This window comes from Psammomys obesus, unplaced genomic scaffold, assembly GCF_907164565.1.
Source record: "Psammomys obesus unplaced genomic scaffold, mPsaObe1.curated_primary_1811, whole genome shotgun sequence".
NCBI lineage: Eukaryota > Metazoa > Chordata > Mammalia > Rodentia > Muridae > Psammomys > Psammomys obesus.
In genome coordinates, this window is record NW_026596131.1 from 12,122,194 (window position 1) to 12,134,540 (window position 12,347).

The window sequence follows — 12,347 nt, forward strand, 5'->3', positions numbered from 1 at the left end:
AGATAGATAGATAGATAGATAGATAGATAGATAGATAGATAGATAGAGAGACAGATGCTAAGGTGGTGGATTGGGGCCTCAAAGTCCCCTAGATCTCCCTGGGTTTGCTCTGAACACCACTGAAGTGTCCCCTGTGCCATCTTCCCACTGCAGCTCAACATGATCCCCCTGTCATGCCCCCTGACAAGGGGCACGCCTGTCCCTGAGGCAGCCCGTGGGACCTCGGAGTACAGGTTCCCTCCCTCATTGACTCAGTTTCTGCCAGCTTCCTTTAACTATGGCCTCAGAATTTGTTGTGTTTTCTTCTCTTCTTTTGCAATTATGTGTTTTCTTTAATGGACCAAATTTTAATTAAACACTACTCTGTTGGTTTGAAACAACAGCACTTAAAATGTATAAAGCAAGTCTTGCAGAAAGACACAAGCAGGCACCAGGGTTGGGGGCAAAGTGGAGGTGGGGCAGGTTAGAAGCATCTGGCTTGACTTTGGGGGCTCCCCTTGGTTATTCTGGTTCTATATCTGGTGAGGTTTCTCACCGTGACCTGGGGGTACGGGAGGGTCGCCTTTCAGCTTGACCAGCTCATCGGGTCCTCTGATGAATTTGGGGCCTCAAACCCTCCTCTGCCTCCGCCCTCCCTCTGGGCTGTGCTGCCAGCTCAGTCTTGTCTGGTGGCGAGCATGGGTCTTGCTGAGCTGGAGGCAGGGACTCTGAGCCTGGGTTCCTGCTGTCCCTTTGGGTTACTCCGCTGTCTGGCACCTCTTACAGAGTGACTGTGTGTTTAAAGAATGCATGATGTCATGCTTTGGCCTGCTCTGCCTCCCTGCGTGGCTGCAGGCACACTTGTGTGGCACTTCATGCCTGGTGGTGAGGGTTGACAAGTCAGGGTGTGCGTGACTGATGGAGAAGTGTGTGGAGAGAGTGGATACGGCCGGGGGGCAGAAGGGATGTGGCCCCGCCCTGAGACATTACCACCTAAGAGTGATGGGGGCATGTGGTACTCCGTGAGGACACAGATAAGTGAGCTCAGGACAGATGGCGGAGGCTTTGTACACAGTGCCACGGGTGGCCCAGGTGATTGATGGGAGCCAGGTGGTCACTGTGATCTGGTTTTCACATGTTAGTGTGGACCGGAGTCATTGGGGAGCTGGTTTAAGCGATGGCATGCCCTGTTCTAGGGTCCCATCTAGGAAGGGGGCCTATACCATCCTCTCCACTCCCACCCCTCCTCTCTTTTTACCCCATGTGCTGGAGATTGGACCTAGGGTCTGATGTGTGCCAGGCAAGCACTCTACTGCTGAGCTACATCCCCAGCCCTGGAACATCTGTTTCTAGTGGTTCTGGGGAGCTGGTGCTAGTCATGCACCATACTTTGGGGGCTTGCTGCTCCAGATGAGCCAGCCTCTACCTTGCGGCTGTCCCTTGCTCTGATTTCTTCCTATATGCACACTCTTATAGTTTATTTCTTTCATGTGGTCACTTTCTTCATTCCATTGAGGTGGGAGCCTCCTGGGCCCTGGAGCTCAGTCCCCAACTCTTGGGTTCTTCTGTGCATCCACAAGCTCCCTTCTCTCACTCGCTGGTTCTCTGGTAGCTTGATATCTCCTTTATCCCAAGCTGGGCTGGAACCTTATCCCAAGCTGAGGAGGACCCTGAACTCCCGAGCCTCCGGCGACCACCTCACCCGGCCCATTTGCTCAAGCCTAGAGCCTTCTCATGCCTTTCCTAGCTGGAAGTGGGCCCTGGATTGCTGGAGTGCTCTGCTGACCCACCCTGCTCCTCTCTCCCTGCAGGCTCTTTGTCCTGGGCATCGGCTTCTTCACCCTCTGCTTTCTGATGACATCTCTGGGAGGCCAGTTCTCTGCCCGGCGCCTGGGGGACTCGCCCTTCACCATCCGCACAGAAGGTATCTTGATGACAAGGAGAGCCAGCAAGATCTAAGAGGGTTCACAAGTCAAAGGGGACATGCCTCCAAGCTCAGCCCCTGAGGCAGGTTTTCTGGGACCTTGGCTTCTGAACATGGAAATGTGTAAGAGAAGGGTGGCCTGAGCTGGCACTGTACAGGCTGCTTGGGCTCTGGTCCTGCTTGTGCCACCAGGATTCTCAGGCCAAGAAGGAGGACTTCCTAGGGTCAGAAGGGCTCCTGTGTTATTTTTCTTGGCATTCTGGGATGTGTCTTTGAATACAACACCTGTCTCTGTAAGACTCAGGTTCTGTGTCTTTCATCCAGCAAAGCTGTGGTAGGGGACAGGCTTTGCAAAGGGCTCACATGGTTCCTTTCTGGGCTCTTGGAATGTTGGTCTCACTTGGTCCTTTTGTGTCCCTGGCCTGCATGATGCTTGTTAGGTGTGGAAGGGAGATGTGGGCTTTTGGGACCAGACAGACTGGAACCCACATTTCTAGTTTCTAGCTGTGGACTGTTGCCAAATTTTTAAGTTACGGAGAAAAGGAGGGGAGAGGGGAGAGTGAAGACCCTCTCTGATACTGGACCGAGGGGGTCGCTGTGCAGAAACCCCTGGCACTGTGCTGGCTGTCACACAGCTTGAAGCTAACTAGGAGTCCTCAGCCCTGCCCCTCCTCCTACACAAGCTGCTCATGGGGCTGCTGGGAGCAGACATAGTGTGCCAGGGTTCCTTTGGGTCACTAGGGGGAAGGAGGAGCATGACGTGGAGGGGAGACTGAGGCCCGCGAGGCTTCTGGAGCTGTTTGGTGCTGTGAGGAGATTTTTGCCTGTCTAGAGAGTCCCTCTTGGAAACCACCTCCTCCGGCTCACCTGGCTCCCAGCTCCCAGAGATGAGCACTGTAGGCATCCCGAGGCTGTCTGCTCAAGTGGGCTCTGAGAGCCACTTACTGTGCCATCTGGTAGCCATCCTCCGGCTCATACCGTGGCTTTGCAAATGAGCCTTTAAACCCCCAAAGGCTCACAGAAGCCGGCGTGTGCTTTTCACCATCCGCCATTCCAGCCAAGCATACCCAACCCCGTCTCTGACTTCCAGAGACCCCTCAGTATCTGAGCCTTGGACCCCCTCTGGTAAGTGGGGTAGGACGCTGCCCTCCCCAGGGTGGCCACAGGCCTGTGTTAGGAGGCTTGGAGAGGGGATCCTGTGTGGTAACTTCACATTTAGTGATAAAGCTGTGTATGGGGAGGGGGCTGCCCCAGGGAAGGGTGCTTAGGGGAGCAGGAGGCCCTACTGGGTGCATGGGTTGATGTTAGAGAAGGGCTGGGCCAGTTGTGAGGGCTCCCTGGGGAGGACGTGTGGGGCATAGGTGGCTGGGGTCTCAGCGTGGGGGAATGTGCTGACTTCCTGGGGATGCCCTTAGATGCTAGTTGTAACTGTCCGGGCTTCAAGAACCGAGGCCCCCACAAGGTTCAGGAGCCTGATGGGTGAGGATAAAGACAGTTCAGGAAGGGACATTGTGCTTGGGCTCTGGTTTCTCTGTCCATCCCCCCCGAAGTATTATGGGCCAAGACAACACTCCCACCTCATGGCCCTTCCCTGGATCTTGTACCACAGATAGGAGAGAACCCCCCAGGTTACACATGTAGTTACGCTGGAGATGTGTGTGTGTGTGTGTGTATGTGTGTATGTATGTGTGAGTGTATGTGTGGGTGTGTGTATGTGTGTGTGTACATGAAGGTGCTTACCGTTTTAAAACTGAAGTCTCCTAGGTACAGAGCATGTCCACAGTCCATGCAGCTGGATCCAGGGGCAACACGCTCGGTGTCTAGAACTCTTATCACCTCTCCTTCCAGTTTCCATGGTCTCTGGTGTGGCTACGGGAGGCACCTTCTCTGGGCCAGTTTATCCTTCAGGATAAAGTTCTAGTTTAGGGATACAGTGGCAAATCTCCTGAGATTTAGACAAAAGTTGCTGAATAGGAATCACACAGAGAAGTGGGACTTCCGGCTTAGGAAGGAAGAGCCATTGGTACTCTGGATAGTAAGGCCCAGGCTAGTTCCTCCTCTCCCCTCCTCCTAAGGAGGTCCTTGCTTTCTTCTCACAGATACAGGCAGATACAGGCAGGAGCTTCTCGGGGAGCATACAGGCTGGAGGTCCTCGGACAGCTGCTTGTGTCCTGGCTCTGTTGGACCACCCAGGCCCCAGGCCAAAGACTGAATGGAGGATGCTCCCGGTTCTGTGGATGGCTCTTGGAGACTGGCTGTGGATTTGGGGAAGAGGGGTAACAGCTAGAAGGGCCTCACTTCCAGAGCCTGGCCTGGCCTCTGCCGCCAGAGTCCACAGCTCTCCTGTCTCGGCTGGGCCTGCAGTTGTTATCCCATTCAGGAACCAAAATGTGTTCATTTTTCCAGCTGCCCAGACACTCAGTCCCGGCTTCTTCTACAAGTGCCAGGGAGGACTCTAGTCTCTGGCAGGTGGAGGCTTGATGGAAGTAAAGGGTCAGGATGGGGACACGAGAAACACGAGGGAAAAGGAGAAACAGAGCCACAGAGAGGGTGTCTGGGAAGGACACAGACTAGCTGGCCTCAGGGGGTAATAAGAACACCCCTCTCTAAATGTGGGGATCCATTCATATCTGCAGCCTCTCAGCCTTCCTTATTTATATGGAAGTCAGAGGGGAGCCTGTGTTAGCTCTCAGACTTACTTCTGGGGCCTTGTAGAAAGTACTTACGTGTCAATTCAGTCAGTGCCGAGAACGGGAAGTGACTCAGGGGAGGATGTGTCAGCCTGTTTCACTGACCTTCCTGGAGCCAGCAGTGGCATCTGAGGGTGTGTCACTCGGGGAGAGCCTGCCTCCTGTCTTGCTCCCCTCTTTGGTACCTATGCCTGGCTTAAGTATCTCCTGAGGAAAAAAAAAAAAGCAGCTCAGGCAGGCTGGAGCCACACCTTAGGGCTTTGGCAGAAGGAGAGAGGCACTCCTGAGCCCCACAGACATGGGAGGAATCTTTCTTGGTTTGGAATGGGGGGGGGGATTTCTCAAGAGCCATCAGAACTGGGTCTGTCTCCTCAATCAAAGCCATAATGAAACCTCTAGCAGTGGCCACTTGCCTGTCCCCAAGTTCTCTGTTTTGGGGTCATACCCCCTGCTGACAAAAAAAATTCTATAAGAAAACCTTATTAATTCCTGCTGAGAAGAGCAGCCTCCAACCCCCAAATGTCTTCAGAGGTTCTTGTGTGTGTGGTGACCTATATTTCCCTGGTCATCTCTTCCTCTGGTTTCTTGCTTCAACAAAGGAACCAGATTACTTCTTCCCTCCTGACTCCTCCATCTTTCTGGCCCTGACTTGGTAGGAAGGACACCCCATTCTCCTTAAGTCCCTTGTCCAAAAGCCTGTGTGTGTGGCCAACCCCATGGGAACAAAGAGGGTGGATGCCATGGGGCGGGGCCTTCAAACCACTGCCAACTGCAGCAGACAGATTCAAACTTCTCCATCGGTGGCAGGAAGATTCCCCCCCCACACACACACACACACATACCTGTGTCTTTCTTAGGCCCTCTATCCTTTCTCTAGACCTCTTTTCTTCAGTCTTCCTGGCTGTGCCAGGAAACTGTCTTTCTGTGTGAATATGCAGGGCCATTCATCTCTCTGTGCAGAGTCCCTGCTGTGCCAAGGCCCACCCAGGGGCCGGGGGAACAAAGCTAAAAGCTCCTTGAGAGGTTCATGTGCCAGCTTTTATGACACTCTTGCCAGTCTCCCATCTCTGGTTTTACGGGACCCATCTGTTTTTCCTTCCTTTCTATTTCCTTTCTCCTCTTCTTCCCCTCCCCTCCCTTTCTTGTGGCCCCAATCTTACAAGTAGGGAGGAGACAAGAGATTAGAACCACAAAACTCAATGATTTCCAGACCACCCCCCAAAGGGGAGACTGGGGCCAAGAGAAAGAAGTGACTGTTCCCATTGGGTCAGAGCACGGCTGGGGTCAAAGTTTTGATTCTTACTCCAGCCTGCCCCAGGCCCCTGTGTTACTCCCCAGACTCTGCTGAGCTGCTGGCTTGGTCTTGTGGTCCTCCAGTGGCCCCTGGTCAGTTCTGCAGCTTGGATGGTAGAGCTGGCATATATTTTTATTTTATTTTCTAGAGCTGAGGACTGAACCAAGGGCCTTGCTCTTGCCAGGCAAGTGCTCTATCACTGAGCTAAACCTCCAACCCCCGGTAGAGCTGGAATATGGATGGGCCTGTGATGGGGGTTTGAAGGCAATGAGGAGGAGCAAGGAAGCCTGGGTTGGGCTAGGGGACTGGCAGGGGTGCTGGTGAGTCTCTCCAGGAAGCACAGTACCACCTGGGAAGTCAAGCTCCTGCTGAACTGCTAGCCAGGCTCTTCGGGCCCTTCAGGCTCTGGGGGCCCTTCAGGCTCTGGCCAGTGTGTGGCTAAGCAGGCGCCAGTTCTAGGGTGATAGCTGTAGTCTTTATTTCTTCATTTTCATCCTGCTCCTTTGGGGAAGAGACTCCCACAGAGGAAGCTATGAACTGTGGCCCACCAGGGTCGCCCAGGAAAGCTGAGCAGGCTATGCATTGCACAAGTCAGCAGCCATCAGGCCTCTGTAATACAGATGGCACCCCTGGGGTTCTACGGGACAGTGGCCAGGTCAAAACTTGCCTTGTCCCTTCTCTTATGAATTGAAGTGACAGTCCCTGCCTCTTTAGTGATGGCCCCCCTGGTCTCCGTGAGCCTGGGACAGAGACTGCTGCACCTGTCTTGTTGAAGCTATCAACTGGCAGACCCACAGACTGCACGTTAGTGGCAGAGAATGGGCACAGCAGAGGGAGTGGCAAGGTCGATTTTCTAAGGTTGCCAGGAGATTTTCCCGGGAGGACTTACCTTTAGAGAAACCTGCTTGGAGACTGGAGATGCTGGGGATGTAGTTCAGTAGCAGGGCACTTGCCCAGCATGCCTAAGGCTCTGGGCTCAGCTCCTTAACACCACAAGGAATAGCAAAACAAAACAATGGTCACCTTCTTGGAAAAGGAAGGTCTTTTGCTGTTTCTCTTACCTAAGGGAAGGAGAAACCATATTCACTCCCTCTCTTCCCCTTCATCTCTCCCTCCCTACCTCCTTCCCCCCTTCCTCTTCCCTCCCCCCTCCTCTCTTCCTTCCTTTGCCCCCCCCATCCACTTCCACCGGTTCCATGTGACTCCTGGGACACCTCCATTTCCTTCTTCCTCTTCCTCTGCTCCATTTCTTTTGTTTCTTCTCTTTCCACTGGTTTCAGCGGCAGGGATACATCTCCAAAGGACACAGGTCCTCTGGTTGGAATGTTCCTCTTAGCCCAGCAAGCATCATCTCAGGAAGTTCAGCTGCACCCCCTTGCTTCCCACCTGAGCTTGTTGACTGTTTTCATCCTTAAGGAGGGGTGTGGAAGGTCACCTGAGTGCCCAGCCTCTTCCTACGGCTGTGCCTTGGGGAGAGAGAGGGGTTGTATCTGTGCAGTTCCTGGGAAGTACTCATCCCTGCTGGCCAAAGACTTTTCAGGGGTGTCCAATGTGGGGAGAGCACCTGCACCCCTGTAAGGAACCCATCACTTGTACTCTAGAAGGAAGCCCAAAACTGTTGGCTCTCCCCTCCCTCAGGGTGAAATTTGGAGGGGTCGTGCCTCAGTTTGTGATTGGGATGTTAGGAGAAAAGATAGATATTGTTTTAGTTGTACATTGTTATAGACTATAGTTGTTATAGTCTCCCTCTGGGGTGGAATTTTAGCAATGGATTTCTGACTGCTGGTTCCCAGGCTGTGAGAGATTCTGGCTCCTCTGGCCTCCTTTTGATTGGCAGGCAGGCTCTGCTGGCGGGGGGAGCCCAGCAGAGGTGTCTTGTGTCAGTATCTGAGCCTGACAGCATAGTGAGGAAGAGAGGTGTGGGGAGAGTCCTGCCTAGCTCTTGTGACAGAGGCCCCTTTGCTCCGACTCCTCTACTAGCTCGTCACCATCTCTCTTCCCTCTCCCTCCTCTGCCTCTTATGCTCAGTGGCTCTTGCTGTCTGTGCAGGATGCTGAGCTGCAGACAGGCCGTGATATTCTTCTCTCGAGTTAGGGACGTTGAGACCAAGAGCAGAAGGTTGGCTTCTCCCCTGCCAACAGAGGGTTTGGGAGCAGAAGCAGGTGAGACTCCACGTGTCTCCTCCATCGTACTGCTTCTCCCTTGGAGGCTGCTGGGGCATTCTGACATCTGTTTGTTTTTTTTTCTTTTTCTGAGTAGTTGCGGTTGGCTCCCTTTGTATTCTCATGCACATGGGCCAGACTTGCAGCTGTCAGCACCTGGGGCAGAGAGAAAGTGCCAGGACACGACCAGCACACAGTAACTGACAGGGTGTAGTTGCCACAGCTCCTGGTGTCCACAGTGGGATAGCCCAGGACTGCTCCACTCCTCTCTGGCTTCCCTGGTAGGGCCAGGCCGTGGTGGGTTCTTCCCTTCCCGCCTCTTCCTCACTTTCACTCTGGGTTCCCCTTCACCTCTCAAATAAGATACCCCAACCTTCAACTTAGACTCCGCTTTTGAGGAGCCCAAGAGTTGACACCCTTTGACAAGTAGCCTGGAGGCATGTGGTTAGTGTCTTACTCATTTGTTGAGAACTTAACCGTGGAAGTTTGGAGGGAGTCAAACAGGTCACTTTAATGCCTGGGGCTGAGCACCTTGTGGCCTGTGTGGCTGCCTAGAATGTGCAGAGACACAGAATTGCAAAGACAAGTGTTAATCCCGAAGATGGGAGGAGAAAGAGCAGCGACCCCAGTAATCATGGCCAAATTAATTAAAGCAGGGCGTTGACTAAAGCAAGCCTTTTTATTTGTGTATGCGGGCTGTCCCCCTCTGAGGTGGGTTTTAGAGGTCGTCATTGGAATTGAGGAAGACGAGGTTTTTAAGGGGGTTTCCACATGGGAAATTTGGACAAGGTTACAGGAACAGAACATACGCATAACAAGTTAGTCATAACAACCTCCTGAAAGAAACATGTGGTTGCAAGGTGGTCATAACAAGGTAGTCATAACAACAGGAAGCCATAATAAGGCCGTTGTAGGTGGTCAGAGTAACATTTTGAAACAAGGTAGGGATCCCAAGATGGTTATTATACTATGTGAAACAAAGAAATGGTTGCCATTTTCTGAAACAGGCAGTGCGGAACCATTTGTAGCTAAGGTTACAGGTCCTAGCCTGATCCTTCAGAAACAAGTTTAATCATAAACAGGAGCGAGCCTAGTTTGCCTTGCTATAATTTAGGATGGCTTCTAAGCCTAAGGTGTAGGCAGACTGGTTCATCATTAGACAGGGACAGTCTCACAGCTGCCGGTGGAAGGGGCAGAAAGGAGATGCTGGGAAACCTGGGTACTTCTGGGATCTTAGAGAGTGTGCCTCACTTTCACTAGGTCCATCTTCACAGGATCTCCCCAGCAGAGGTTAAAGGACAAAAAGGGGATGCGAGACTCAACATGGGGGGCTGAGGCCTGAAGCTCAGGACAAGAACACTGCCATTTTCTAGAAAGGTTCAAGGAAGTAGGATTGGGAAGGGACAAGTAGGGCTTAGAGGCCAGGCATGCATGGGGCAAGTAGCAGCATGCTGGACCCCCAGGTATCAGAATCACGCAGGAAGCGTTCACAGAGAAGATTCCAGAGCCTCAATTTGTGGACAAGGCCTACAGAAACTCACCTGGGGAGTCCACAGCTCCCCTTCTACTGGGGCCTTCCCAGTGCCCACAGATACTCAGGACACTCCAGAGGGTACAGCTAAGTTTCATCGTACAGTCCAGAAAGCCAGAAGCCAGAGCAATCGCAAAAGTCCCACAGGATACTGAGCAGGGAGGGGGCCGGTGAGCCCAACAGGCTGGTCCCCTCCACAGGCAATGTACAGAACCACACAGGGTGAAGGGTGGCCTGGGAAGATGGAGGCGGGGCAGGGAGTGTGACTACCCCTGACCAAGCTCACACTCTGCCCACAGTGCCAGGTGGCCCCGAGTCCCGTGGCGCCCTCCGCAAGATGAGTGACCTGTTGGAGCTGATGGTGAAGCGCATGGACATGCTGGCCAGGCTGGAGAACAGCAGCGAGCCGCACCGCACTGCCAGTGTCGCACACTTAGCTGCAGACAGGTGAGGAGGGGGGTGGGGCACAGAGAGAGGGGTGCCCTTGGGGTGCTGGGGGTCCAGCACTGAAAAAAAGACACAAACAGAGCTGGGGAGATGGCTCAGTGTGTAAACACCCCTTGCTTTTGAAGCATGAGGACTTGAGTTCAAACCCCAGCACGCGTGTAAAACCTGGATACAGCGGTCTGCTGTGGGAGGGAGAAGCAGAAAGATAACAGGGGCTCACTTGCTCCAGGTGTAAGGAGAGACCCCGTCTCCAGGGTCAGGGGCCAAGACAGAGAGTGACAGAGCAGGTCTTCCGGCTGTGCCCAGTGTACTGGGATGTGTGCCCGCTCACCCCCTACCCCTCACCAACCCCTGCATAAAAAGGTGAAAAAAAAAACCACACACGCTCCCCACCCCAGACTCAATGACCATTAACATTCTGCGGCATGTGTAGACGGTCTTTTGTCCTCATTAAATAAAATACCACAGGTGAAAACTGAAGGGCCCCTCAACGGCTTCTCCCTGGAGATGATCGGTTCACACTTAACTGCCAGGTTTCTCCCATTCTGAGTTCTTTTGTACACACTTATCATACTCATTATAAATGTATAGTGTGTGCCACCTGCCCCCATCCGTGTGTGTGTGTGTGTGTGTGTGTGTGTGTGTGTGTGTGTGACCCAGATGGCCTTGAACCTGTACTCCTTCTACTTCAGTACTTGAGCCCGATGAGAGCTGGGATGGGGGTGTTAGTGGGACCCCCTGAGAGTGAAGCGGAGCCCAGTGTTGTTCTTTGGATTGGTATGGGGTTCCTTGTCATTTGGCTGGCCTGTTCTGGATTGCTGGTCACCCCAAGCCAGCCTGGCCAGATGGACGTCATCAGACACACGAGGCGGGGGCACTTGACTCTCAACGCTGGCTGTGTCTGGGGCTCTTCTCGAGGGGTCACTTCTAGCGCAGTCCGTCAACCCCACAACCACTGCACAGGGTGCATTCATCTCTGCAGAGGGGGAAACTGAGGCACAGGCACTCAGAAGCACCATTCGGAGGCACTTGGTCTGGCTCGCCTTTGGAACCGTGATGCTCATACCAGCAGCCACGTGTGGCTTAGGCTTGTTTCTCCTATCACTGGGGCTGACGTTTTACTAATGTGTTCTGTGTCTACACAGACATATGCTATGGCATGCATGTGGAGGTCAGAGGATAACATGCAGAGGTCAGAGGACAACATGTAGGAGTGAGTTCTCTCCTTCCATCATGTGGGTCTTGGGGATCCACCTCTGGGTTAGGCCTGGCTGCAAGAGTGCCTTTACCCTTTGAGTCATCTTTATGCATTTGTGAGAATTTTCATATTTGCGAATTTACAGTCCAGGAAGGAGAATCCTCTGTTCGTTTGTGCTCTTTTGAGACCTTTCTTTTTCTTTTTCTTTTCTTTTCTTTTCTTTTTTTTTTTTTTTTTGAGACATAGTCTCATGTAGCCCAGGTTAGCCTCCAACTCACTCTGTAGTCAACTGAACTTCTAATATCTTTCTGCCTCTCCCTCCTGGGTGCTGGGGTTATAGACATGCTCCTCTACACCTGGTTCATACGGCGCTGAAGACAGAGCCCAGGACTCTAACAGCGTGCTGGCCAAGCACTCTAACAGCCAAGCCTCTCCCTGGTGCCTGTGTTCTGACTCAGAAAATGCTCATGCCAACATTACTGGGACCAGGGCTGCGGTGGGCAGCGTGCGCGGTGCCTGCCACGGAGCTGTGGTCCCAGCTCCCCCACCGCGGGGAGCTCTGCCTCCTTGGGGCTGGTTCCCTACTTAGAGCTGATGCCACTTACGACCTAGCATCAAACAGAACAAAGGAGAGAGCAGGTTGTTGGGGCTACCAAGAGCCGAGGTAATGAGCTGCATGAAGCGCTGTGTGGGGAGGCCGGCAGCATCCCGTAAGGAGCCCTTGAGATCACCTCAGGCTCCAGAGGCTTGGTGAACAGGAAGGGCGCTATTCACACAGCTGACCAGGGAAACCAGCCATGTGGAGCCGGAAGTGGGGGGTAGAGTTAGCGAGAGCAGTAAGTGCGAAGGCCTTGGGGTTGGTGTGTTGAAGGAGAGAGGCAATATGGAGGCTGATACAGTAGAAGCCAACAGGGGCAGGTGACATGACAGCCTTGGACACTGCTAAGAGCCTTGAGTAGCTCTTCAGTTTACTTGTTTACTTATTTCTATTTTTGTTTTGATGTTTGCTCATGTGTGTATCGAATATGCATCTGTGTGTTGTTTGCATATGTATAGATGCATACACACACACACGTGTGTGTGTGTGTGTGTGTGTGTGTGTGTGTGTGTGTGTGTGTGTGT

At 53.0% G+C, this 12,347-nt stretch overlaps 1 protein-coding gene across 1 annotated transcript in view; it reads left to right on the plus strand.

Annotated features, from left to right (window-relative positions):
- Mgat5b (alpha-1,6-mannosylglycoprotein 6-beta-N-acetylglucosaminyltransferase B) overlaps positions 1-12,347 on the plus strand; it is a 66,736-nt gene that overhangs the window by 2,212 nt on the left and 52,177 nt on the right. The window contains exons 2-3 of the mRNA XM_055592541.1: positions 1,791-1,903; positions 9,880-10,027. Coding sequence (XP_055448516.1) covers positions 1,791-1,903; positions 9,880-10,027 — 261 coding nt within the window. The remainder of the gene's footprint in view (positions 1-1,790; positions 1,904-9,879; positions 10,028-12,347) is intronic.